The sequence below is a fragment of the Gambusia affinis genome, linkage group LG14, assembly GCF_019740435.1.
Source record: "Gambusia affinis linkage group LG14, SWU_Gaff_1.0, whole genome shotgun sequence".
NCBI lineage: Eukaryota > Metazoa > Chordata > Actinopteri > Cyprinodontiformes > Poeciliidae > Gambusia > Gambusia affinis.
In genome coordinates, this window is record NC_057881.1 from 14515902 (window position 1) to 14543194 (window position 27293).

Sequence of the window (27293 nt, forward strand, 5' to 3'; positions counted from 1 at the left end):
CTCCTGTGTTCTCCATATTTATTCAGGAAGAAAATGACTTGAAGAGCATACTCTCTAAGCTGAGTTTTATGATGTTAAAAAACTTTCTCATCATAGATTGGTACTCAGGATGACTGTTCTTTTTTCTCATAGTATCTATGATTACTGTTTTATGTAATTATGTTTCACCCACTGAATGAACATTAGGAAAAAAATAACAAATATATGTGCCCAGTTTGTTACTGAGCAAGTGACAGACTGTCAAATAAATTTAAAGCATAGATTAAGAACCCTCCAAGCAGATAATTTAAACAATTGCATTTGGATATTAGATAATCCGGGATTGAATAGAGGTGCATAGGTTCCAATACATGAATTAGAATGACGAGATGCTTTTTTTTTACAGTATCAACAAGATTTTTTCAACATTGCAACCATGAACTTCTCGGTCTTGGATATAATAGTAAGTGGTGCAACCCGTGAAGTTGAAAAGGAAGGAGTTTGATGTACTGTTTTGAACAATTTCTACAATAAAAAAAACTAAAAATGTGCAGTGAATTTGAGTTCAGACCACAAATACTTTCTAGAAGCTTTTTGTTTAAAGCTACAAGTTTTGTCTACACCAGTTTTCCAAATCCACTGTAATATTTTAGTTCATTCTTGTTTGTATAATAGCTTATTCTTGTAGAGATTAGTTGGAAAATGCCCATAAACATACATTTTCAGACCTTTCCAAAGATTCTCAATGGAATTTTAAACAGGACTTTGACTAGACCCTATAACATGTTTTAGCTTCAATCAGAACCATTGCATTGTAGCTTTGTAATTTTAGGGTCACCATCCTGTTGCTTAGCTACGATAAGACCAGTTTTTAAGAAGCCAGAATATTGTTATGCTTGACTGAAAACACCCAATTACAAAATGATAGTGTCAGTAATAACACGAGTGCTCTGTGTATTTGTTGCTTTATTTTAAAACACTTAAGTATTTAGAATAGTAGAACTTGTTCACCTCATTTATATAGACATAAACCTAAAATAACTAAATATAAATAAATGAGTCAGTGGGTGGAATGAGAACAACTGTAAAATATTTGCTTATTTTTTAAAGCAAAAAAAATAACTAAAAGAGGACAATGGGTGTATAAAGTAACAAATTAAGACAAATGGCCTAAATCCAATATTTTAAAGAAAGAAAAAAGAAATAAAGTAGATAAATGCATTTTTTTAAAAGAAATAGTGAGTGTTGTGACATTTAAAATACCAAATTTATGTGTGTTGAAACAGGCGTTAGTAAAACGTTACTGAGTCTGCGCAGTAGGTCTCACCGTTGTCCATGACGTAATTGACGTTCTCTGTCAGAATCCAGGAAGTGGGTTGGTGGCCGTTGTTTGTGTTCTTTGCTCAAGATCTCGGTGCCTGTTTCTTTTCTCGTTTAAAGCGTCCACGGGCCGAAATGGCAACGTTTATTTCAGTCCCGTTGAAAAAATCCTCCGAGATTGATATGGTGAAGCCGCTGTCGAAGTTTGTTACAGCCTCTTATCCAGCGGGGGACGAGCAGTCAGAGTACCTTCGAGCCGTGGAGGAGTTGAACAAGCTCCGCAAGAGCGCGCTGGGAAGGCCGCTCGACAAGCACGAGAGCTCCCTGGAAATCTTACTGAGGTAAAAACTCACTTAGAAACAGAAACATTAACTACGATAAAAGTCGAAATGAATGGACACATAATTTAACTGTTGTCTTCTTGAATTGGCTTAGTTGCCGCACCCAGAGGTTAGCTTTTAGCTGCTAACATGGGAGCTAAAAAGCCACAACTGCAGATTTATTGACACTGGTAAAACGTCGCTAACTGTTTAGTAAATATATATATCAGTTAATTAAACTAGTTGACTTTTAACAAGTTTAAGTATCCGTGTCAACTCAGGTGTTCATTGTTCTAGATGCTCTGTTAAAATAAGTCAGATACAGCTCATTTCAGTTGAACTGCTTCTCCCACGTGAAACACAAAACACATAAGCTGTAACACAATGCTCAGAAATAACAACAAAAATCAAAATAAACATACAGTGAGTGTAAGCATTATACAGCCTTCATCATTAAGCTTAGTCATTCCTAGCCAACATCAACAGCCAAGCGGTTAATTAATTATTAAAAGTAAAACAGTTTACTCTTACTGTCAACATTACAATGGAAACATTAAGATTGAACTAGTCCATCCATCCATTCATCCATCTATCCATCCATCCATCCATCTATCTATCTATCTTCCGCTTATCCGGAGTTGGGTTGCGGGGGTAGCAGCTTCAAAACGGAGGCCCAGACTACAACTCTCCCCAGCCACTTCTTCCAGCTCCTCCGGAGGAATCCCAAGGCGTTCCCAGGCCAGCCGAGAGACATAGTCCCTCCAGCGTGTCCAGGGTCTTCCCTGGGGCCTCCTCAAGGTGGGACGTGCCCGGAACGCCTCACCAGGGAGGCATCCTGACCAGATGCCAGAGCCACCTCAACTGGCCCCTCTCGACGTGAAGAAGCAGAGGCTTTACTATGAGTCCCTCCCGGATGACTGAGCTTCTCACCCAATCTCTAAGGAAGAGCCCCGACACCCTACGGAGAAAACCCATTTCAGCCGCTTGTATCCGCGATCTCGTTCTTTCGGTCATGACCCAAAGCTCATGACCATAGATGAACTAGAAAAAATCTAAATTGTAGTTTAAAAAAAACTTGAATAAAAAAACCCCCCTACAACAAACAAACCAAGAAAATGTCTTTCAAGTTGAAACGTAGGGACAGAAATTTAATATTCACTCAGTGAATCTTATACAGATCTTTTCATACACAATGGGGACAACACAAAATGTTGTCTATAAGACCAAAAACAGACTATATTATATAAAAAAATAAATAAATAAACAGACAATGAGATGTACAATAATAAGCTTTAAAGAAAAAACTAAATCCACATAAATGTAAAGAAATATTTAGTAAACAAAGAAAATGTTGCTTTGAAGGACTCTGGAAGTACAGTTCTCCTAATGATGATGGGACACAAGATAGAAATAGAGAGAACCAAAGATTCTTATATTATAATAAAAGTGGCACAGATAAGAAATAATAAAGGTGGAAAAAAGGAACAAAAAAGAAAACTAGCATTTACATTTAATTAAACAAGAGCAAACTAACAATACAATAGCACAATGTTGTGAAAATAAAGTTACATTAAATGTGCAAGAATACTATAAATATTTGTGGGGGGAAAAATTATGAAGGATATTAAAATATGTAATAAAAAGTAATCTTTAATAAGTCAGTGGAAAACCTAGTCATAGAAATTAATCTAAAGCAATACTGACAGATGTGTAGCTGTCTGCATTTGGAGCAGCAAAAACAAAGTCCCTGCACTGTCCTATCAGCCAGATATGGTTAACAAAATGTCCCTGCTCCAGCCTCTTTGCATAAAGGAAGTTTACAGTACACAAGCTTCACCTGGGCTTTAACAAGGTTTCTCTGTGTTCTCTCCCTGTTTGCAGCCAGATTTCTATTAGCTGCTCTGTTAGTTAGTGTCGCTGACTTTTTTTTTTTCCCAATGACTGACGCCTCATAGTAGTGACTGGATGCTCTGCGCATGTCAAGAAACCTTTTCTTAATATTAACAGACCTTTATAATACAAAGAAACTTTGCCCTTTTTATTTTAGCCATTGTTCTGACTCTCACTCTGAACGTAAAGCCCAGGTTGTATCAATATGTTGGTATTTACATTTCAAATTGTCTTCCAGTTTTTTTTACTTTGTGATCATTTTACTCTAGACCAATGTGCTACTGTTTTACCACCAGAAGTTTCTTTTTTTTTAAATTATTTTCTGGAACCATAATTTTTCTCACCATTATTTATAGTTAACATCTGGGAGAGCCCAAACAGGAACCAGTGCAGAGCAATTACTCACCTTTTGGTCACATGACTTCTGTCACACTATCTATGATTTGACATTGTGGTCAAGACTTTAGATCCATTTCAGTCAGGTTAAATTAAAGATTGACATTCATTTTATTTTTTAAAATCAGAATCAACCTCCCTGATATTTTTCTATGAATTGGATTAAGAGGTAGAATTAGAGATGGATGGATAAATGGATGGAAGGAGGGAGAGAGAGAGAGATTGGGCTTTTTCTGATCAACACAGACTTCCTGTTTACTTTATGGTCTGACAATTTTAGTTATTTTTAATGAAAAACTTATTAAACTACCCTATTAAAAATGTACCTCGGGTAGTTGTACCATTTGTGAATAAAGAAAAGAAAATCACAGATCAGAGCCAATCCAGGGCAAACTGACTGTCAAAATAACTTAGAGCAGTAACTAAATTATTGTATAAAAGTTTTTTTATTTTTTTTTTTATTTAAGTGTTACTTTTATCTAAATTACATTTGTTTTTTGTAAACATATGCTTATATGAGCAGTTCTCTTGAGACTAACATGTCTGCGATGAATCGGCTGTTGCTGTTGTCGCTCCTCGGTCCTCGGCGTTCGTAGTCACAGCGACGGGTCTTTTCACAGACGGCTTAGTGTTACTCTGGTGACCAGTGTTTGCTGGGACATTTTTTCCCCTCTCTCTCTCTCCCTTTAGTTCAGCCACAAGACACGCCTCGTCTCAGTTTTCCTGTGTGAACGCACAGCTCCCTCCATGTGTGTTTGTGCTGGAAACACACTGTGTGTGGGTTCTGCATAGAAAGCCAGCTCTTTAAGAAAAGAAGGGTTGGTGGCCTAGTGATAGGGGACTCCCTGACTGTCTTTATCTCAAAGTTAAAAATAGACTGTTGACATCACCTCACGGATGTACTGAGGTCAAAAGCTTTTTCCTTTGTCATTTTTTCCCTGAGTCATTGTCAGATTCCTAACTGCAGCACTTCCTCAAACTACTCCACTATTACGTCACATCTATCAGTCACGAAACCACAACATTTAACCTAAGTTGCATCTTATTTATTTTTGAACAATATAGAGACTTGTTTTTTGGTAAAACACAGTGTGAAACCGAGCATTGTCTTGATTCTGCTTTCTCTTTTTGTCTGCAGATACTACGATCAACTGTGTTCTATTGAGCCCAAGTTTCCCTTCTCTGAAAACCAGGTAATTGATTGAGCAGCGCATATGACTCTGGATTGAGCGCTTCATTAAATGGAAAGGAACTTGAAAACAAAGCATGCGTTTGTTTCTGCAGCTCTGCTTAACCTTTACATGGAAGGATGCCTTTGATAAAGGATCCCTGTTCGGTGGCTCCGTCAAGCTCTGTGAGTAACGCTGCAGTAAACATGATTGTGTCGAGAAAATAACAGGCAGTCATTAGCATTCAGTTTCAGCCCTTGTGGCACTTGGTTTTCTGTATTTCGTTACCCTTTTTGCTTCCTTCATGCTGTGAGAAGCATTTGTCCTCTAAATCAGATGTCATAGTTAGCCTAACAATAGGCAAAGACATCTTGTACTTTATCTGAATAGTTTGTGTTCTAAAGAAACCCGCAAATAATGTATTAAATCTTTTGTTTTAAACATTGTTCGTCTCTGATGTCCCAACTTTCTCATCGTTTGAACCTTTTGTTCCTGTTGATGAATTATTAAAGATTAGTTCATGGCTGCATCATGAATCTTTTCAGTGAACTTTGGCCCACACAGTGGTGTCAAATTCCAGTCCTTAAGGGCTCAAGGACCGAGTTTCCTCCTCAGCAAGCAATCGAGCTCAATAGAGTCCTGCTAGTGACCTAATTATGGGCTTCAAGTGTTTTGGCAGAGACGCCATCTAAATATTGGCCTGGAGGTCAGGGGTTTGACACTGTTCCACTCCACACAGATCTTTGTGGTGTCAAATAAGCAAGTCAATGATTTTTGACATCAAATAAAAGGTTACTGGAAAATAAATGTAATGCGTTTAAGTAAAGAGAAGATTTTGCTTTAACAGGTGTGTTTGTTTTGCAGCTCTGGCCAGTCTGGGTTATGAGAAGACATGCGTGTTGTTCAACTGTGCAGCTCTGGCCAGTCAGATCGCCACAGAGCAGAACATTGACAACGACGAGTGTCTCAAAGCTGCCGCTAAATACTATCAGGTGTGTTTAGATCTGTGTAGCAGTATTTGTTTTTTTGTGTGTATTGTATATTTTTGGAAGCTCATACTTAAATATATTAGAGTAAAGAAATATTGTTGAATCTTTTCATAACCCAGCCTCAGGAGACAGAGGTTTTAACCCATAAAGAAACACAACAGCAGAACTGCTGATGTTGCACAACTTTAATAGTTTTTCAGCGGTGGCCAACTCCAGCCCACAAGAACCAGCATCCTTATTTTTGTCCCTGCTGCAATGCAGATGATTCGTACGGCTGAGTTACCTCCTCAGCACTTCACCAGGTTCTCAGAAAGTGCTAAAGAACCGTTCATATGATTCAGGGGTGTTGGACCAGGGAAACGTCTAAAACATGCCAGGGCCCAAACTCTTGAGGACCGGAGTTCACCAACCCTGAGTTATTTATTATAATGTGGATACAGTGGGTTCAATCAGCTATATTAGTTTTTAAAAGAAATCATCAGAGATGTCCAGTGATCAGTAAAATCCCATTTGGTAAGGCAACTCATTTTATTTCTTTAACTGAGGAGGATTTCAGCAATTTTGTTCTGGAAGAAAATTATAATTATAAAGATCCCAGATAGCTTTTTTACAACTTCACTTATTTTGGCAACAGCTGTGTTTTTGTTTAGTTTCACCGAAGGTCGTCCAGGTAAGTTACTGCTGCAGGGAGTCACACCTGGTCAGTGGGGGGTCTTTCTATTTGTCCCAGAAGTTGGAAACTTGGAGATGCACTGGTTGCAATTTAATGGCTGATTTTTACAAAAAAATCTTTGAAAAGCTTTGAGCTGTTCACAAAGGTTGCATAATATTTAAAAATCTGACGTTGGTGATGACGGTAAATACTTCAACGGTGATTTTAGTTGTGATATCTGCCTGTTTTCTTCTTTCTTCTCTTTTTCATATGTGATTTCATCACTCTGTGACCTTCAGTATTTTGGCCAGTGCCATTTATTTGTGATGTGAGCATCTGTTGCCATGAGACTCTGTCCAACTGGCTAAATATTGCATTGGCAATAAAAAAAAAAATTCAAGTTCATAACACTTGGAAATTATTCGCCAATTATTCCACTCCAAAATAATGTAGCCTTACTGTTGATGCCAGTTTTGCTTTAGGTACCGGACGGTAAAAAGATACGAGAACAGCTTTTAAGAATATTATTTTGCATTCCTTCCTTGAGTTAATAATAAATATTTAGGAGCAGATGTAATGTCAGACACCATGTGCCACCATTCTTATCTTAAAACAAAGACTAAATATGAACTTGACGTTTTAAACTTTTGGTTCATTGTTAATGCTTAGAGTGATTAAAACAGTTTTGGTGTGTATTCCCTGCAGCAGGAGTGTCAAAGTCCAGTCCTCGAGGCCACAGCCTGCAACTTCTCGATCTGTCCCCAGTCCAACACATCTGACTCAAATGGCTGCTTTTTCGGACTGCATGCAGTTCTACACAGTCCTGCTAATTTACCTTAGTCAGGGGTTTCCAAAACCTAATATGTCCTGAAACTTTTTGATGCAGACCTTCTCCAACACACCTCAATTAAATGAATAGCTCACTACTGTAAGGTAACCTGAATCATCCTTTCGATTCAGGTTAAAACGTCTCTCTCTCATTCTGAAACAGACATGTTTCACCATGTTACTGAAAAAACGTCAAATAAGACTCTTGTTGTTTGAGTCTTTGACTCTTCCTCCCTCTGTAAAAGCAGGAGTTCTGTTGACAATGCCACCCAGTGACATTTATGGAAGATGCATTCACTAATGGGAGAAGGATCGGATTTTTAGGTTTTCAACTAGATTTGACATGAGATGTGTTGGATCAAGCTAAAAATGTACTGACTGCAATCGGCATCTGATTTCCAGTTACTATACTTATCCTGAAGTGAGTTGTTTGAGCTGCAGAAGGTTGTAATTTTCAAATTTGAATCTGATCTCGATGTGTTCATTCAGTTGGCCAGTGGAGCGTTTAGTCACATCAAGGACACAGTGCTGTCTGCGCTGAGCAGAGAGCCGACCATGGACATCTGTCCTGAGACCGTAGGAACTCTGAGCACCATCATGCTGGCCCAAGCCCAGGAGGTTTTCTTCCTCAAAGCCACTTCAGGTACTGAAGGCCAGACTGACCCCGCACTGCTCTCCTACTGTCGCTGTTCATTTATTATTTTTCCTGCTTTATGTTTTTAGATGTCCCAGCACATTTTAACTCGTGTTACACTTTTAAATGTGCATCACAAAATAACCTGCACTCATTTTATTTATTTATCTATTTTTTTTTATGTTTTATTTTTTTTTACCAAGTACAGCAAACTTTGCAGTTCTCTAATTACACAGCTCTGCGTTTTTATTGTCTTGATTAATTTCTAAGGATGACGGGGGCTGTTTTGATCCAGGCTGCACACAGCTTCTGCCCCGATTCTGTCTGCAGAGCTGCTCATTAGACGTTTATATAAAAGTTTTTTTGCGTTACACCAGGAAGTCAGCCCAAATTTTAAAAATAGATATGTCATCTGCCGAGTTCACGTTTTACTCGTAAATGAGTTCTTGCTCTGTGATGAGACAATGCATGTATTAGTTTAGACAGGTAGAGAATTGAAGTAGTTTTGCAATATGGCTCATCAAAAGCAATTATTTAAGTAATCGAGTATTCTATTGATTATTCTTCCAATTTATCGAGTAATTGGATTAAAAAGCAATCGGCACATTCCGCAGGTCTTTGTAAATGCATAAAACGTGGCAACAAACCCCCAACAACAAATTAATCAGTTCCTTTGTGAAATGAGAAAAATAAACATTTTGTTGCCTGAAATACAATAAGAAAAGCAAAAGTATTCCTTTAGTATATCTGAGTTCATTTGTTGCAAAGGACTCACCTGGAGTTAATTAAATACTTTTAAAATTTACATGTGAACCAGGTGAAGTTAAAATTTGAGAAGTTCCTGGTAGAACATGTTTATGGAGAGAGGTTTTTTTTTTTCATCTTAAATCTTGGCTTAATTACTGCTCTCATATGGCCTGTTAGTGTCTTTTTTTAACTCCAGTAAGATATATATATATATATATGGGTTTTTTTGCTTTTAAGTGCAACTCCTCCCAAGAATCCTAATGTCTGTTTTTGTTCTTTGCCTGTAAAATGTTTTGTTTGCCCAACAGACCGGATGAAAGATGCTGTGATTGCTAAGCTGGCCAATCAGGCCGCAGATTTTTACGGCGAAGCCTTCAAGCAGTGTCAGTACAAAGACAACCTTCCAAAGGTAAACCGCCAGATCGACCAGAGTCACACGGTGCAACCATTAGACGGCTGATGAAGACATGCAGACGTTGGACTGTGTGTGACGGGTTTTGTGTGTCAGATTGTTCTTGTATATGTGAGACGGGTTGCGGGACTTTTCTAGACTCTCTGTTCTCATTGGTCCTTTTTCATCCTATTTTCACTGTTATTGGTCGGTTTTAACTAAACCAAAGCTGTTTTCTTTCTGATTTCTCACCATCAAATCATGAGCAGCTTGAAAAGAATATATGCAAAGCTTCATGCTGAAAGTTCTTATTTTGAAGGTCAAGTGAATTTAAATTAAAAAAGTTGTTTAATATTTTCAGTTTTAATCACAAATTGGTATGTACATCTACATACCAATCTGTGTCATTCTACTTAAATAGAGTAACTAATTAAATCAACTAGTGGCACAGAATGATGCATTTTAATTGCATGTCATATTTTAACGGCGTATTTATTGTCAGAAAGTTGGTCGTCTTTAACTTTGCTCTAGTTTCTACTGGAAGATGTTTAGTGAATTTATTTTTATTAGAACTAGACATGGGCCTTGATGAAATTCTTAGTGCGAAAGTTTTTGGTAACAATAGCTTGGTTTCACAGTGTTGTCTCCAAAAAATTTGCAATATTCTAGTTATTACAGCTGCAAATATGCCGTCGATACCATTTATTTATCGTTTGTTTATTTTGATTCGTTCTTTAACATCTATTCCGGAGAATATACAGTACATGTCATTGTTCTTTCCTTTACAAACAGCAACTTGTGGGGGAGGGGTGTCTGTTACAGACATTAAGCAGTAGACTGCTGTATGCTTGGCTGTCTTCTCTCCTTGGAGGGGAAGCGCTGCAAAGCTCTACATCATTATGTGCTGCATTCACTTGCACTGGGATATCTGACAGTTACTTGTTTAGCACTACTTCACACAGCATATACGTTTAACTTCCAGTTAACTTTTCTGCAATGAAGTAATTAAAATAAATCTTTTAAAGTCCTAGACCTATTTCTTACAGGTTATCATACTGTAATAATACTGTAATAATCTCATCTCATTATTTTATCCAACTATTGGTCAGTGTTTAGCAAATCAATCCAAAATTATAATTGATAATGGGCTTTGTGAAGTTATGAACAAAAATTAAACTAACTTTGATAAATACATCTGCGACAGACTGGCAACCTGTCCAGGGTGAACCCCTCCTCTCGCCTGAATCGTTCACTGGAGATTGGCACCAGCACCTCCCGACCCCACTAGGGACAAGGGTGTACAGAAAGTGGATGGATGGATGATAAATGCATTTTCTGCATTGTTAATTAATTTATTTTTTGATGCCAAAAATAGATGATGGTGTTTCTGTTTGTAATAGTTTTTTAAGTGAAGATGAAATCCTCTTCTCTCTGTCCTGAGTTCTATTGCTAGAAACTATTCTGTAAAGCCACACCCAGACTGTGTTGTGGCTGAAAGTCTCAATAACACACAAACATAAAGAGTTGTTGGGTGTTTCATTGAGCTGTAGCAGCGTCTGCTGAAAGGTTAAACACTCATGGCCTCTTCTGTTTCTCTCTCCCGTTGTCTTTCTTCTTTATTTTTTTTCCTCCTGCATCCCTCGTGTTGGTGCCGGCTCTCGTTGTCTGTGTGTCCGTGTGCTTGTGTCGTGCTCTGCCATGTTTGCACGCCCCTCGCTGCTCGTGCTCTACTTGTGATTTGGCTGTCATGATGCCGATTGTGATTTGACCTTGCTGCTGTGGGTTTCTCTCCTTTGGGTTGGCCTTGCTGTCACGCACGTGTGTGTGCATATTTATGTTTGTGTGCATATTTATGTTTGTGTGCCTGCGTGTTGCTCTGTGGTTGCCTCTCCCTGGTCAGTATTTTTATTTTCAGGAAGTGCTGCCGGTGCTGGCAGCCAAGCACTGCATCATGCAGGCCAACGCCGAGCTGCATCAGAGCATCCTCGCCAAGCAGAAGAAGCGTTTTGGGGAGGAAATTGCTCGTCTGCAGGTAAACGAAATTTCCCAAAGCAGTTAAGCAATGAAGGAAATATGAGAAACAAATTTAACAAAATATTTATGAAGCAAATTGTCTAACCCTGTAGCACGCGGCAGAGCTGGTGAAGACCGTCGCATCTCGCTACGACGAATACGTGAGCGTGAAGGACTTGACTGACAAGATCAACCGAGCGCTCACTGCCGCCAAGAAAGACAACGACTTCATCTACCATGACCGCGTTCCCGAAGTCAAAGACCTGGAGCACATCGGCAAGGCGGCGCTGGTCAAAGCTACGTCTATCACACCTCCACTCAGCCAGAAATTCACAGGTACGATCATGTATCCATATTGGGGAATAACGATTATTTTAGTTATCGATTACTCAGACGGTCAGTAGATTAATCGGATCTACTGGTGCATCGGATCATTGGTGCATTCTGTAGATTTTTCATTTAAATCTTTTAGGCAATACTAGGAATACATTAAAAATGAAAGTAATTTAGAAAATAAAAATTTTAATTGCCTATAATGTAATAAAAAGTTTCTTTTAGAGAACACCTAATTATTTGTAGCAAAGGATTCATCTGAGATCATCCTCTTCTGCTTGATTTAACATCAGTTGTGTGTAAGACTTTTTTTTTTAGATAATCACCACCTTTTTCTTCCCAACAGATGTTTTAGGCAAAAGAAAAAAAAAAAAGACTTATTAGTTTAGGAAGGGAAGAAATGTAGAAACATCATTTCAGTAGACATCCTCACAACTGGATCTATAAGTATTTAATAATTAAGAACACAAGTTTGAAACCAAACTTAGAACTTTAGACATTATTTCTTCCTTCATGATGAGGAAGAGATCACCGGTTCTGTGTGATGCTTTAAAATCACTGAGCTTGGATTGCAGAACCAAAAAGTGTTAGAGATACAACCTTCAGCATTCAACTGGAAGAAACCTGCACAACATGTTTAGGATTTCCCCTCCGTCTGGCTCAGCTCTGTGTTGCCGTCCAAATCCAGTTATTGCTTTGAATATAAGCAAAGTAGTTGTGCACCATCCTCAGTTACCTGCACCAGATTGGCTGATAATTCAGTATATTCAACATTTTGTTTTTCGGCTCTGTACACCTGCAGACTTTCTGCTGTCTTTGCTTTCCCATATTACTCCTCACAGTTCATAGAGGTCATAAGTTTGTGATCGTCCTCAATGTGGATTGACCAAAGGTTCAAGAATAATCTTGATTTCACAGAAACTAGTCGGCTACTTGCTGTAAAATGTGGCGTCTTTTCAGTTTCTCACTACGTGTCCCTTTATTTATGGTTCTGTTATATAAGTGTTAAAATGTCACAATTAGAGCTTTATCTGCTAGAAGCACTTATTTCTGTGTAACTTTGCTGCTCTTTCAGTTCAGTATATTGAACAGCTATAAAACGGGCATGTGGACTATTATGTAGACCTATTTTTAAATCTTTTGTGCAATGTATTTAACTATATATTTGCCTAAAACTGTTTGTCTCTTCTCGTCAGATCTATTTGAGAAGATGGTTCCCATGGCCGTCCAGCAGTCCATGGGCATCTACGGTCAGAGGAAGGCCGACACTGTGAACAGACTGGTGGGAACGATGAGGGAGGCCACCAATCTCTGCAACGGGTACGATGAAGGTTGTTTCCCTCAGATGTTCTGCATTCTCTTGTGCAGAGCATCGTGCACCACTGTTTGTAAGCATATTAATAATTCACGCCCTAATGGGCCAGCAGGTACTGTTACGCAGCAGATAAAAGCTTTTTTGTTTATTGGTTCATTTCTCTGAGACGTTTCTTAGAAGCTCTAAAGCGGGAGGTGTCCAATGTACGGCCTCAGGGACATTTGTGGCGCTCTGGAGAACTTTTTAGGGCCCCCTGAACTCAATTCAAGAATTGAGAAAAACTAGCCTGCAAGCATAGATGTTGGATGTTTACAGATATAAACCTATATAAGATATATGCCTTATATCTTCCTAAAAAAATATGTGCAAAGAATATATTCCCATTAGAACTGCAATTATTCATTCCGGTTTTACTAAAAAGCGAATCACCCAGTCCAAATGAGAAAACAACCAACCCCCCAAAAAATCTTAAACTGTGAAGTTGTCCTAACCTCAGAGCCGGCCCAAGGTATATGGGAGTTAAGGAGCTGCTTGGAGACCCAACACCATCAAGGGGCCCAGAAGAGCATTGTTTGAATTTTATTTTGCAGTGACAGATTGCATGTATGGCATATTTTATACACCTTGCTCCAGGTTTTTAAAACAAAATATATTAAACTTGCTAACTTGTTTGTTGTAAATTCAGTGTTTGTCAGCAGATGTTACTGTCACATAGCAAAATTAATATGCAACTTTAAATACATCAGTGAATTTCACAATACAGATAGAGCATCTTTGCTTATTTGCTACTCCAAAAATAAAAAGTCATAAGACCACACCAGTATGACGTAAGCTAATTACAATTGACACTAATAAGAGCAGGTATGTTACTATTTTGCTATTGGGGGCCCCAAATAAAAATCTGCTTAGGGCCCCAAAATGGTTTGGACCGGCCCTGCTGCTAATACAATCTTGCAGGATCTTTTTTGTGTTTTGTACTGATCTGTTTTCTACAAAATAGTGACTGTTTTATTGATTTCACTAAGATTGTTTAAAAAGAAAAAAAAATTGTTTTTTATTGAGTAGATAGAATAAAAAAAAAAAAAGCACAAAAGTTTGTTTTAAAAATGTCATAACGAAATATAACATCTTTGTGCCTTTCAACTTAAACAATTAATAACTAAAAACCTGTGGTAACGGATCATCTTCAACTCTGTCAGGGTGTTGGCCTCTCTGAACCTGCCTGCTGCCCTGGAGGATCTGTCTGGAGACTCTATCCCACAATCCATTGCTGAGAAGTCCAGATCAATCGTGGAGCAAGGAGGACTGCAGAACATCGAGAAGCTCATCAGAGACCTGCCTGAGCTGCTGACTCGCAACAGAGAGATCCTGGACGAGGTCAGTGGAAAACTCTCAGCCAGTTTCACTGGACTCATCTAACCTTTCATTCAAGTCCCAAATCTGTTTCTGAAAGTAAAGAGACTTTTAGAACTGCAGGCTTCAGACAGCATGTTTGCCATATGGCTTTGCTTTCTTGAAAAGCAGCATGTGAATGTAATTCTCTTTAATAGCTGACTTGGACGGCATCAGTGCTGGCGGTCTCTGCCAAGGCTACCAGAAAAGCAAATTAATACCAAAAACTCAGAATCATCCCGAATGGCGTGAATCCCAGATCAGAATCATCACAGAATTTAATCCACTGATCTCTGGGCCAAGGACTATCAGTCTTATCATCTCCAGCCAGTGTGTTTTTAACATCTTGCTCACAAACAATTAAACAGATGGGAGGAAAACATAAAACACATTCAGCTTCCAGGTTTGTAGTTGAAGTTGAAAAGTCCAAGCAAAAAACAAAACAAAACAAAAAAAAAAAATCCCCTTAATGGGTTTTAAAGTACAAGGAGTATAAATTAAAAATACAATCATTTTTAAAAATCTTTTTGTGTTTGTATATGAAAAATCTGTAGCTTTTTTTTTTAACAGACAAATGCCATTCTGTAAATAATTGAATATTTACCCAGAGAAAGTAACACACAACTTTTACAAATTTTAATGCTAAAAATATTCCTGTGCATCTTTGAGAATCTCAGCAATTTAAATTTCTATTATGAATTGCTCAAGCAAATTTCAGTCAATTTGCAAGAAACGAGTTTCCATCAAAAGCAGCTGGGACTGCGCTGCCTTGGAAAAAAAAATGTACATTTTATCAGGTTACAACCACAAACTGCAGTGCATTTTATTCTGACTTTATGCAATAGGTCAATACAAAGTAGTGAACGATTATAAAGTGGCTGGAAAGGAGTGGATGGTTTTTAAAACTTTCTGCAAATTAAATCTGGGAAGTTTTGATTTGCATTCATATTCAGAGCTTTAGTGCTTTACCTTGTGAAAAACATGGGTAGCTAATAGTCCACCAGTGCACCAGAATAAATGCAGAGGCTTCAGAGGTTTGTTGGAGAACATTAGAGAACACGAGCTTCACGAACATGAACGACTGCAGCAGACGGGTCAGGAATAAAGTTGTGGACAGATTAAACTTCAGACATTTCTGTCTTTAATTTCCTTCACTTCCTTGAAAGTCTTACATTAGAGTCGGTAAAACCTGCACAAACCCATGAAATGTTTGTACACGGAGGAATGTTACATTTATTTTGCGATGGTAAAGTCTGCTTTCATGTTTCAGTCTTTGAAAATGCTGGACGATGAGGAGACAACAGACAACGAGCTGAGAAGCAAGTTCAACCAGCGCTGGAACCGAACCCCGTCTGGAGATCTGTACAAGCCGCTTCGTGCAGGTTCGCCTCCATCACCTTGGCTCAACGCTCTCCAAACTTCTCTTCTTTTCTTTGTGACCTCTTGTTCACTTGTGCTTCTCTTCTCTCGTCTCCTGTTCCTTCCCCAACTCTCTCCCGCCTCCTAGAGGGCTCCAACTTCCGCAATGTCCTGGACAAGGCAGTGCAGGCCGACCAGGTGGTAAGGGACCGCTACAACGCCCAGTGCGACATGATCGCATTGCTGTGTAAACCCGAGAACGAGCTCAACGCCGCCATCCCCTCGGCCAACCCCACCAGGACTCTGCAGGGCAGCGAGGTCTGTCTGTCCTCTTTACACTGCATGATGCTAAACTTTCGTTTTTTGGGAATTCTGGTTAGTTTTTAAGGACTGTCAGGCAGTTTCTGTGTAAACCCAGAGGACATTGTGTGCTTTATGGCCTTTTCCGACCCATTTTTCATATTGTTTGCTGACTTGGCATTGTGTGTCGCTGGGGAGCTTAAACAACTTAGCAAGCAGATCTGAGAAAAGAGCAAAGGGAAGAAGTGCACGTCTCTCCAGCTACAATGTTGCTCTGCTTAGGGGGGGGAAGACAAGGCGTTGATGTGCTGCGGTCTGCAGTCGTCCTGATAGAGCTGGGTGGTTGGATTGATAAAAATGTCTTCCTGTCCGTCTCCCCCTGCAGGTTGTGAACGTGCTGCGCTCCCTGCTGGCCCAGCTGGACGAGGTGAAAAAAGAGAGGGAGACGCTGGAGGGGGAAATCAAAGCCGTGACGTTCGATATGTCGACCACCTTCCTGAAGGCGCTCGCCCAGGACGGAGCCATTAACGAGGAGCAGCTGTCGCTCTCCCAGCTCGACCAATCGTACGGGAGCTACAACCACAGAGTGTCGGCCAGCCTCTCCAAGCAGGAAGAGCTGCTGGGGCAAGTTCAGGTACGTTCTAATAGGGCTGAAGCGATTAATCGGATCAATCGATCATTTAAATAATCGTCAACTAATTTAGTAATCGATTAGCTGGAGTATACGAACTCAGAAAATGAGATCATTTTCTTAGAGAATAACATATCTACAGCAATAAGTAAGCCAAAAATGTATTGAAAAATGCATGCATTATTCCTTTAAGATTAAATTAAAAGCTACCCAAAACTCAAGTTGTACCTGGTTCAAATTTAGCAAAAAACCCCACTTTGTAATCCTCTTTTGCTTTCCAGTTATTAATTGGTTAATCAACAAAAGTATCAGCATATCAGCTCTCCGCTGCACTGATAAGTCGAGCAGAAAAGCCTGAGATTTTTACCAGTTGATGTTGGAAGCTTTTTTTTTGTTTTTTTTTTTTTTTTTTTTTGCTTTTGATGTATGCAACAAACAATCAGGCTTACAATAAAGTAATGCATATGGTATTGCATTTTAGACAGTAAAATGTTTTCCTTATTTCAAAAAGAAATTGAATTTATTCTTATTTTTTATGTATTTCTAATATTGTGTAAAAATCTGCAGAATGTCTATTTTTTTCATCCAATTGTCAAAATAAACAATAGATCAACTGATTGCTAAAATAATTGCTAGCTGCAGCTGTACAATCAGGTTGATGTTGCTTTTGCTTCATTGAAACATGCCTCCATTGTTCTCTGTTGCTAAAACTAACAGTTTAAAAAGCTTATCTTCCTGCTGGGATCTGTAAAACGACAACAACAAAAAAATTACACCTAAGCATTTTAAAGTGCAGGTGCAGAAACTTTAAAAGTGTTTCTGCAGCGTAATCTGCAGGGATCTGTATAAATAGCTGTGGTGAGAGGCGCTCACCTCCAGATTGATGGTTCTGATTGTGTCTGGCTGCTTCCCCAGACGGCCCACCAGGAGTTCAGCAGCCTGAAGCAGTCCAACAACGAGGCCAACCAGAGGGAGGAGGTCCTGAAGAAACTGGCTTCCGCTCACGACAGCTACGTCGAGATCTGCAACAACCTGCGCGAAGGCACCAAGGTACCCGCTCTGCAGCGTCTGCACACACCGACTGCAGCGACGCCCGTCGTCGTCAGAAACTTTGCCCATTGTTCCTCATTCTCTTCGAACCAGGTCGTTTATTTTCGTCTCCTCCTTTGTCTCCCCTCAGTTCTACAACGACTTGACAGAAATCCTGCTCAAGTTCCAGAACAAATGCAGCGACATCGTTTTCGCTCGCAAGACGGAGCGTGATGAGCTGCTCAAGTACGTACTCACTGGAGCGTTTCATGACTGCCGGCAGAGAAAGCAGAGCGTGAACAGGAACACGAAGCTTCTTGTGTTCTGGCTGTCAGATTTGTACTTTTTAACTTGAAGCAAAAGCCACCTTAATTTTGACAAAGTGAGAGACTTTGTCTTCTGTAAAATGCACTGAATGACAATGTTTGTTACCTGTTGTTGTAACAAATATTTCATAACTTAAATTGTCCCAGAGGTTTTCCACCCGTGTTCAAGTAACATAATAGTAACGGCATAATAACACAAGAACACATTCCCAAAATACAATACTTTTTGAATTCTAATGAACATTTAACACTGGAACTGTAAGACGTTTTATGAATCCAAAATAAATAAACACAGCTGAAAAAAAAAAAAAAATTAACCACGAAGTCTCTAAAAAAAAAAAAGGTTGGGCTTCAAATAAAGAGACCAAATTCATCACTGAAGACTTTTGTCATCCAGTTTTTGGTAGAAAGAGAGAAAAAATGAAAAGATCCTGTGAATGGAAATTATTGAGCTTGTTTTATTTTATCATGCAGTTAATTGATTAATTGATTTATTACTTATTTCAACAGGCCTAACCCTGGAACTATTTTCTAGGTCTTGATAAGTGTTGAAAACGTCCGTGGTGAATTTAGAAAAAGTTTAGCTTTCCAGACATTTTCTACAAGTTATATCCGTCCATCCTTCCGTCCTGATGTCGAGACATCTCTCATGCTGAACTTTCAATTTTCATAATTGTCTAAATATGGTGGGGAATTATGGAGTTTTTACACGTTTTGTTCATGACGGCCCAACTCAGTAAAAGCCTTGTTGGAGACGTCCCTCCCACCAGAAGGACGTCTCCAACAACGCTTCACTTCCTGTTTCAGGGAGTTGCAGCAGAGCATCGCCCGAGAGCCCAGTGCTCCATCCTTCAACGTCCCCGCCTACCAGTCCACCCCGGCAGCCCCTGCCCCCGCCCCGGGTCCAACCCCTGCTCCCAGAACCGTCTTTGTAAGCAATCACAAGCTAATAACGGCTAAATCCACCTTTGACGTATCCTCGCCCTAACGTTCTAATTCCTCTGTTTGTTTCTTACTTTAGGCCCAGCAACCTCAGCAGGAGCCCCAGCAAAAACCTCTGCCTCCCTCCAGGCCACCTCCACCCAGCTTCACTCCTCAGGCAGCCTCCGCCGGCCCAACACCCACTGGGCCTCCTACCAGTAACCCTCTACCTGTGGCACCTCCCTCACAGGCACAAGGACCACCTTATCCCACCTACCAAGGCTACCAAGGGTGAGTCTTTTAAATTAGCTGGAAAATTTAACCAGATGTTGGAGTTTAATTATTTTAAATAAATTTTGTTACATTTTTTTTTTTAAATGACGTTAAGAAAAAATATGTAATGAAACCCATGTTTCAGGTGTTGCTGATGACACATCTTCATTTTAAACATATTTTGGTTCTGAATTATTGCAGCATGTTGACGTTTCTCAAACACATCTCACCTTGTCTTGTGTTTCGTCGCTGCAGGTTCTACCAGATGCCTATGGGCTACAACCCCTACGCTTACGGCCAGTACAACATGCCCTACATGCCCTACCAGGCTCCCCAGGGGCAGGGCGGATTCCCCGGAGCTCCCCCTGCTGGACAGCCCTACCCTGGCTACCCACAGCAGCCCCCCCAGCAGCAGCCCTACTACCCCCAACAATAACTCTGCTCTTCATCCCCCTCATTCATCTTCTCACACGTTAACACCAAATAAAAAATATCCTCAGCAATAACACTTCATTTCAATCATCCCCTCTTCATCTTAAACTTTAGTTTGCTTTTTCTCACCAACAGCAGCTGCAGGACAGGGGACCTCAGAGCTGCTTTGCACTTTTTTCCAAATAAAATTCTTAACTTCAGTAATTTCAAGTCCCCTTTTTGTTTAATTTTGCCTTTCCTTTTTGTTTTTTCAGTCTTTTTGAACAGCACTTTTTCTAAACTAGCTCGTCTTTCTCCACTCCACTAATCCCAGCCACTTTCCTCCTGCGGTTTACTTTTCTTCTGTTCTCTTTTCTGGCGGTTTAGTTGATCAATTTAAACTCTAACTCGTTCCCGCCGATACTGACTCCTTGAATGAGCTGGACTGCTGTACAAACACTCACGGACGAATCTCTGATAGGCTCCTGGTTTGGAGGGTTGTCTTTATTGTCTGGGCGAGTGGTCATTTCGAGTCACTCCCTCGCCCAGTTAATCAAACTTCACCGCTTCTCTGTCAATTATAATCCTATTTTTGTAATGAATACTGATGCCTCACTCATGTATAAAAGCAGGTGGCCCTGAAGGTTTTTCTACTGCAGGTGATGACTGATGACCTTTCAGTTTATTTTTCTTTTGCCCAGGGAATGTGGGTTTGTTTCTGTGTTACAATCAGAGGCTGTACAAGTGGGAGAGATGATGATTATTATATAAATATATGTATAAATAAAACTCTGTATGTGGTTAACTAAAAATATCTGTGTGCTGCCCTCATCCTGTGTTTTTATTTTTATTCTTCAGCTCTAATGTGATTAAAAAAAGACAACAACCAGTCGGAGGTTTGTGTATCTTTACATGCTTTATGTGTTTTTGATGAGGAACGAGGCTGGTCTGGATTTAACTTCGCTCATTGTTGGTGGGAATCTCATTCATTTTATATTAGGGATGCACAAAATATTGGCGCCAATATCGGTATTAGTCATTTTTTAGCATATCTGTCTCATATCGGTAAATACATCTGAGCCGATGTTAATAGCCAGAATTTATTTATGTATTTCCGTCCTGTTTGCTTCTGGGGGTGGAGGCGAGGAGATAGGTCATGTGTTGTTGTTTTTTGTTTGTTTGTTTGTTTTTTGGTCATGTGATTGTGATGCAGCAAAGGACTGTGGGAAGTTTAACTGAAGCAACAAATCAGTGTGAAGTCAGCGGTGTGGTCATTGTTTTTTTGGGAGTTTTTTTTTCCAAGGTGTAGAAAGGTTAGTGAAGTATATGTATCAGTTATTGATCTTAACAGCAATATTGATATCAGATATCGATATTGGCCCAAATTTTCATCGCTAATTTGAATTATTTTAAACATTCGTAGTTCATGGTGCAGTCATAAACCATATCTTCAATTCACTTCAGCCATCTGACCCAAACTTGGTATGAATTGACTGTACAAGTTTAGATTTATTGTGGATTTGTCTTTTTTTTAAAGGTCTAATCGGCTCTAATGGCCTTTATTTGACAGGAAAGCGGGTTGCGAAAGAAGGGGAAAACATAAGTCAAAGGTCATCTGGCCAGGAGTCTTACCTTATGATGCCCATTTCAAGAACCAAGTACTCTGTAAATGGTTCCGCCCGCTCTGCCTCTGCACCACTGCAGCGCCCTGTGGATTTCTCTTATTGCAACGGGTTCAAAATGTTCAAGAATCAATAGCTGATTAAAGGTTTAGAGGTACAGGTAGACTCCAGAATTTAATCTACAGTTTTTGCAATTAGATGCAATGCTTCTGTCAGCAGCTATATCTTCAAATATGTACATTCAGCCCCATTATATCTATAGTGAAATATTTCCTCTGGCATAATCGGGGCTTATTATTTGACAGGATTGGTAGAGGTCATTTAAATTGATGAGTAATTTTTAACCACAGTCCATTCATTTTACTTTCATGTAGTTTGTTGCTGTCCCAGAAGATCTTGCTGCTGTTTCCAATGTTTGAAAAACACCTGTTATCTGGGTCCAAACCTACTTTTGATGTGCTCCGGTTGACAAAATTCTGTTTATGCTGGAGATCTCATCTTAGTGTAATATTTTGTCATAACACTGATCCGCTGACATGTCAATACTCTTGAGTGCTACAGTACTAAACATGTAGGAAGGCACTGTGGGGCCGTAATGCTCCGGTGCCAATGTGTCTTCCAACAGCATCAAAGCAAAAGGTAGATGTGCAGCAGTTTGACAGGTATATTGGTCTGCTTTATCTCTTCCATAACAAATTTATATGTGTCTGGGGTCCTTGTCCTGTTCACTCAGTTGCATCCAAGGCTTCAACCATCTGACCCAAACTTGGTACGAAAGGAAATTGATGAGGATGTTGAGGAATTACCCAGGCACCACTGAATCTCTGGGCATGAACTTGGAAGTTTTATCACTGTCCACTGAGAAGTGAGTTAAGAAACGATAAATAAAGCAGCACGAATCCCAGAACTTAAACTCTTGATTGCAATCTCCAGAATGAACAAGCTACATAGTTTCTGCAGAAAGTTTTCCTAAGATTTGAAAAAGACTGAGCTGTTTGGCCGTTTAAAGATGCATGGTTAGAGGATTTGAGAATTTTAACAACACACCTTAACAGTGGTGGCAGCATTATGATATGGGGTTGTGTCGCTGTTAGAATTAGAAAAAAGAAGCATCTCAAGTCAATATTGGGATGGTGAAACATTGGACCTCGAACTGAGAGGCTGTTGAGGGATTTACAACCTTTAAAAGGCAACGTCTGTGCCTGGAGATCAAAATTATTTAAATGACTAATAATGATAAGACATCAGAATCAAGTCAAAAGCTTGTTATGCAGCTTCTTAATTGACACATATCCAAATAGTGAATTTCTTTGTGTATATTTGAGCCTGTATGGGTAATTTTGACACTGTGGGTTTCAAAATTTCAACTTTTGTTTACAAAAACCGCTCAAGTTGGATTTTGTAACATCAGCCTGCGTTGAAAAAATAGAAGCATTCATAAAAGTCCGAAAAGAACTGCACACGATTGGAGTTTGTGAACTTCTGACCGGCCGCCAGTAGAGGGCAGTCCTGCAGCTCACAGGGGAAAGCGGAGCTTCACCTGCAGTAGTTGTTACCGCTTCTGTCAGCCAATCGGAGCGCGAGTCGTCCCGTTCAAACTAATCGGAGGCCTTTTGACCCCCTCTCAGCGTCTAGGTCAGATCCCATTTAGATGACATGCAAATTACGTTGCAGTGAGGTCGCGATCTTATCCAATCACATTTTCCCTGCAGGTGATTTCTCTAAAGACAGTTCTCATCCCTGGATATTTATTCAGTGTCATGAGACACTAATGATTTCACATAAGTCCTCCCTCTGTGTGTGTGTGCGTGTGTGTGTGCTCGGTGCCTGTGTATTTCTGTGTGTGTGTGTGTGTGTGTGTATGTGTGTGTATGTGTGTGTGTGTGTGGTTCGGAGGCAGATGGCGGCGCAGTGTGATGTCTGGAAGGATGCATGGAGATGTTGGCAATAAGCTGCTGGTCTCCTGCCTGCCTCCATCACTCCACCTCTCTGTTTCCCACTCATCCGTCTTTTGAATCCCAGAAAAAGGCCTCCACCTTCACCTAAATCTGCTCCCGCACTTTGTTTCTCCTTCCCGTCGCTCTGTTCACCGTGGCTTGCTCTGCTCTTAAAGCCTCTGCGCACCGCCTGTCTTTGTCCGTCTGCAGCGGCTCGCATGGCTTATCTGTTTCTCCTCACCATTCATCTGTCCTTCGCTGCCCAAGCTGTGAGGTGCTGGCAGCAGTGAGGCGTCCACACTGGTCAGCGTCTCTTCTTGGCTCGCAACCATCTCATAGCCTTGCGTCAATCTCCAGTGTGTACTTTCTGTGTGAGTCAAACTCTCATGGATGCACACTTTTAATCAGATCTAACAGCTCCTACTGGAAGTGCTCCCTCTCTATCTATACGGCGTGCCGTTGCTGCCAAAGCCAATTGTAGCTCTGGATATGTTTATCAAAGGTGTCTGTGCGTCTCAGGCGTTTAATTTTAACAAGGCGTTCTCCACCGGAGGAGTGTCATATTTTAATTGGTCTGAAAGAGAATAAAGGCAGCGAACGGAGAACTGCAGTGACAGGTATTAATGGACCTTACCAGAGGGGCCGCTTTTCATTGGCTGATGCTCTTTCTACGTGGTCACGTGGGTGGCAGTCTCACAAACACTAGCTTCCCGTTAGCTAAGTACAGCATAATAGCAGTTCTGATACAACTTCTACACCTTGAAGACTGTCTGCTACACAGTCTTACGTTAGCTAAACAGCTTACTGTATCTGACACACACTAAAGATTTTATTTTAGCAGAAAAGGCTTTGGACTAAATTGTTACTCGTGTTAGCCTCTCTAGCACCAAGTACAGCTAGTAAATCAACCATCGCTGTGTTCAGGGAAGCGCTGATTAATAATCCAGAAATAAATATCAAGCCTGGAAACTTGATATCGTAACGGACTGGATGTTTTGTTTTTAACGTAATCTTTGCTCGTTTTGCGGGGCGCAGGCGGTTGATACGGTAACAAGTGTGCTTAAACTACAAAGAGAGACTAGACTAAAAAGGTACGAATGGTTTTGAGTTGATCACCTGTTCGGGTTATTTTACCTTTGTTTACATTTGCTGTGGCTCATTACAGCCGCTGTAGTTTCTAAACGTTGGACTAATTACCCTGTTTGTTTATGATTATACGTCATTCATAACAAACATCAAATAGAACAAATAGATTTCATAAAATTTTAACAAACAAATGGCTTCTTTACCGTAACAGAGCTCTTTGGTTCCTCTTATCAGTCTGTAGCTTCTCATATTGAGGTCATCAAACCCAATTTCAGATCTACCATAACTGACTGACTGACACCTGCTGACCTCAGGTTTGCAACCAGCTTGTGACTGAGAAACCAGTAACCTCCTCCCAGATGATGACATGAACTTGTTATTTCCTCTGTCCATTGTAGTAGCTGATATATTGTGAAAATCCGGTAGAAATTATGCACTAATGGAGTCATGTTTACATAGAAATAATGCGCTACGAGGCTTTGCTTGTGAGACTTGCGGTCACGTGGGTCGGTTGTGGGCGGAGCTTGGTAAGGTCCATTACCTTCTGCCTAATGGCTCCAAAAACTCTGCACTCAGCCATATTGGTGCTCACACTATTCTTACTCCCCCACTCCTTTGTCTCATCGCTTCTCTCTCCTCCTCACCATGTGTTGGTCTATAGTGGGGGCTGAATCAAGGCTTTTCTTTGGCTATGATGTCGGTAATTAAATAGAGATACTCTATTAGGGACGCTCTGTTTGTCATTTGCAGAGTGCCTATGTGTGCAGCCGCTCGGTTAATTTGGGAACAAGCCGAACGTAGTTGCGTCGTGAGTCAACACCTGAGTGGTAGATGTTTAGACGAATAATTACGGCGGACAGCTGCGGGACGCCTTATGGAGTTGGACAGAGCTAATGAAGAGCATTTAGATGGGACGGAATGGTTAAACTGCAATTATGTCGGTGACGGTTTTGTTGGTTGGTTTAAAGAAGCGGCAGACGACGACTGCTGCAGGAGAGCTGGAAGCTGCCTTAAAAGACTGAATACAATAGCTTAATAAATCAATTAATGGTTACATATTTAGCAGGTTAAAGGGATAAATATGTTTGAGATGAAAACGTTGTCTTGCAGCACGAACATCTCGTACTGTAATCCTTGCCTGGGGGGTCTTTCAGCATGGAGTTTACATGTTCTCCCTGTGCAGCCATGGGTTTTCCCCAGGTACTCCAATTAGGTTAACTGGTTTCTCCAAATTGTCCGCATGTGAGAGTGTGTGAGGTTGTGTGTCTCTGCGTTGGATTGATGACCAGTCCAGGGTGTACACGTGAGGATAAGCAGGTTTTCAATAAATCTCATTCAATGATGAATAATTAACGTAAATGAGTTTTTTTTTTCTATTTTCTCCACTGATTGTTCAATGAGAGTACCAATAATTATCAATACATTGGAAAAAAAAATGATTACATTCAGTTACGGTGTGCAGCTTCATGACAGAAGTCAGACCTTTTTAAGTAAGACGTAAGAAATGTAAAAGTAGAGTGTTTGTGTTTGTGGCCCTATGAATGCTGTCCTGTGCAGAGCCATACAGCTACCTTAAAAAAGAAGCAAAAATAGCTTTTTATAGTAATTTGTATCGCTACCACAATACTACCACATGTATCGCGATAAAATGCTAAGCCCACGTCTTTCATCCCTTCCACAGACTCATCTACAGTTGCAGCTTTAAAGCCACTGGTAATTTTACCTCAGAGATTTTGTCCTGAACGTTTTTCTTGCTTTTTCGCTTCTTTTTTTTTTCCCTGCATCTCGCCCTCACTGAAGCAAGATGCCTGAAATAACCCTGATTGACAGGTATAGAAACACAGTTACTATAACAACTACCTCCAGAGCACCTCTCCCCCGCCCCAAACAGCCACCACCTCCTCTCTTTTCATTTTCTTTTTTACCAGCTCTCCATTTTTACCCCCCATCTTCTCCCCTCGCCCCCTCCCTCTGTGAGCATGTGTGGGCGTGCAGGGAAGCAGAGATTATGAAAAAGAGCTCGGCTGCAATATTCCTTCGCATAGAGATGTTTGTGTTTGCGAGATTTAGAGAGGGGCCCGGCGCCAGCTATTGGATCTAACCTGTGTGGGTGAGGGGTAGGCTGAGAGTGGGAAGATGAAACATGCTTACACAACACGAGCAAATAAGCCCTTTATATTTCTTTTTCGTGTTTCCTTTTCGGTGCCTGTTCCTCTTGTCAGGCTTTGAGCCGCTCCGCTTGTATAATCGAGCCCGGTCCAGCATGCTGTTATTCCTGCGTGCGTGGGTGTGTTTGCATGCGTGCACACATTGGTGTCATCGAGGCCACCTGATATGATGAGTGAATTTCAAGCACGATAGATTTAGTGGGTCTGACAGCAGAGAAAAGGAGCGTGCGTGTGCAGTGGCGCAAAAAAGTGGGCATGCTGTAAGGCTGGACGAAAAAATAAAAATCCAAAACAAAATGTGTCGCAATATCAATAGATAATACAACTAGAAGAATATTTAATGTCGAAAATATTACCTGAGCTAAGATCTAGGACCGCACAGCATCCTGGGGGAAGTGGGCAGAGGAAAAGCTTTATGGTGCGTTCACGCCAATCGAGTTACACGAGTCAAAAACGCTTCTCGCGCTTCAAGTTCGACGCATGTGCACTTTCGGTGCGTTCGCAACAAACGCGTTTTGAGCATCAATGTATAGCTACGTGGAGCACAGGACGCGGTTGCGCTGACACCCTCAAAACGCTAAAACGGTTCAAATGGCGCCGCACTAGATACAGCTCAACCTCTCAGGCTAGCTAAGAAAGATCGGTGGAATCAACTAACCCAGTCCTTCTTTGGTTACCTAGCAACTCACTCACTCTTTGGCTGCCTAGCAACAACCTATTGAGTAACCTATTCAAGTTTCGCCACAGTGTCTCATAAATGCTTAAAAAAAATAGTGGCATGGAGTGAAAACTGTGGATAAGAGTTTTTCAGATATTTAAAACAAACAAACAAACAACACTAATCAATAATTGTCATCAATAA

At 40.4% G+C, this 27293-nt stretch overlaps 1 protein-coding gene across 2 annotated transcripts; it reads left to right on the forward strand.

The window, feature by feature from the left end:
* The first annotated feature begins 1318 nt into the window (after positions 1 to 1318).
* On the forward strand, positions 1319 to 20507 carry LOC122843665 (programmed cell death 6 interacting protein). 2 transcript variants are annotated; one of them, XM_044138635.1, is made up of 18 exons: positions 1319 to 1640; positions 5044 to 5098; positions 5190 to 5259; positions 5939 to 6066; positions 8033 to 8186; positions 9233 to 9333; positions 11216 to 11347; positions 11442 to 11664; positions 12858 to 12981; positions 14176 to 14353; positions 15639 to 15750; positions 15876 to 16045; positions 16413 to 16661; positions 17574 to 17708; positions 17839 to 17933; positions 18821 to 18944; positions 19035 to 19225; positions 19463 to 20507. In XM_044138635.1, the coding sequence occupies exons 1-18, from the start codon at positions 1435 to 1437 to the stop codon at positions 19641 to 19643; spliced, it is 2628 nt and encodes an 875-aa protein (XP_043994570.1). In that variant the 5' UTR covers positions 1319 to 1434; the 3' UTR covers positions 19644 to 20507. The 2 variants fall into 2 exon arrangements, with proteins under 2 accessions (XP_043994570.1, XP_043994571.1); XM_044138636.1 differs by having other exon boundaries at positions 11231 to 11347.
* The last annotated feature ends 6786 nt before the right edge of the window (positions 20508 to 27293 follow it).

Coding starts and splice junctions, on each gene's coding strand:
- LOC122843665 (XM_044138635.1), top strand. CDS start 1,435: ATGGCAACGTTTATTTCAGTCCCGTTGAAAAAATCCTCCGAGATTGAT. Junction 17,709..17,838: donor ACCTGCGCGAAGGCACCAAG/GTACCCGCTCTG, acceptor GTCTCCCCTCAG/TTCTACAACGACTTGACAGA. Junction 19,226..19,462: donor ACCTACCAAGGCTACCAAGG/GTGAGTCTTTTA, acceptor TCGTCGCTGCAG/GTTCTACCAGATGCCTATGG.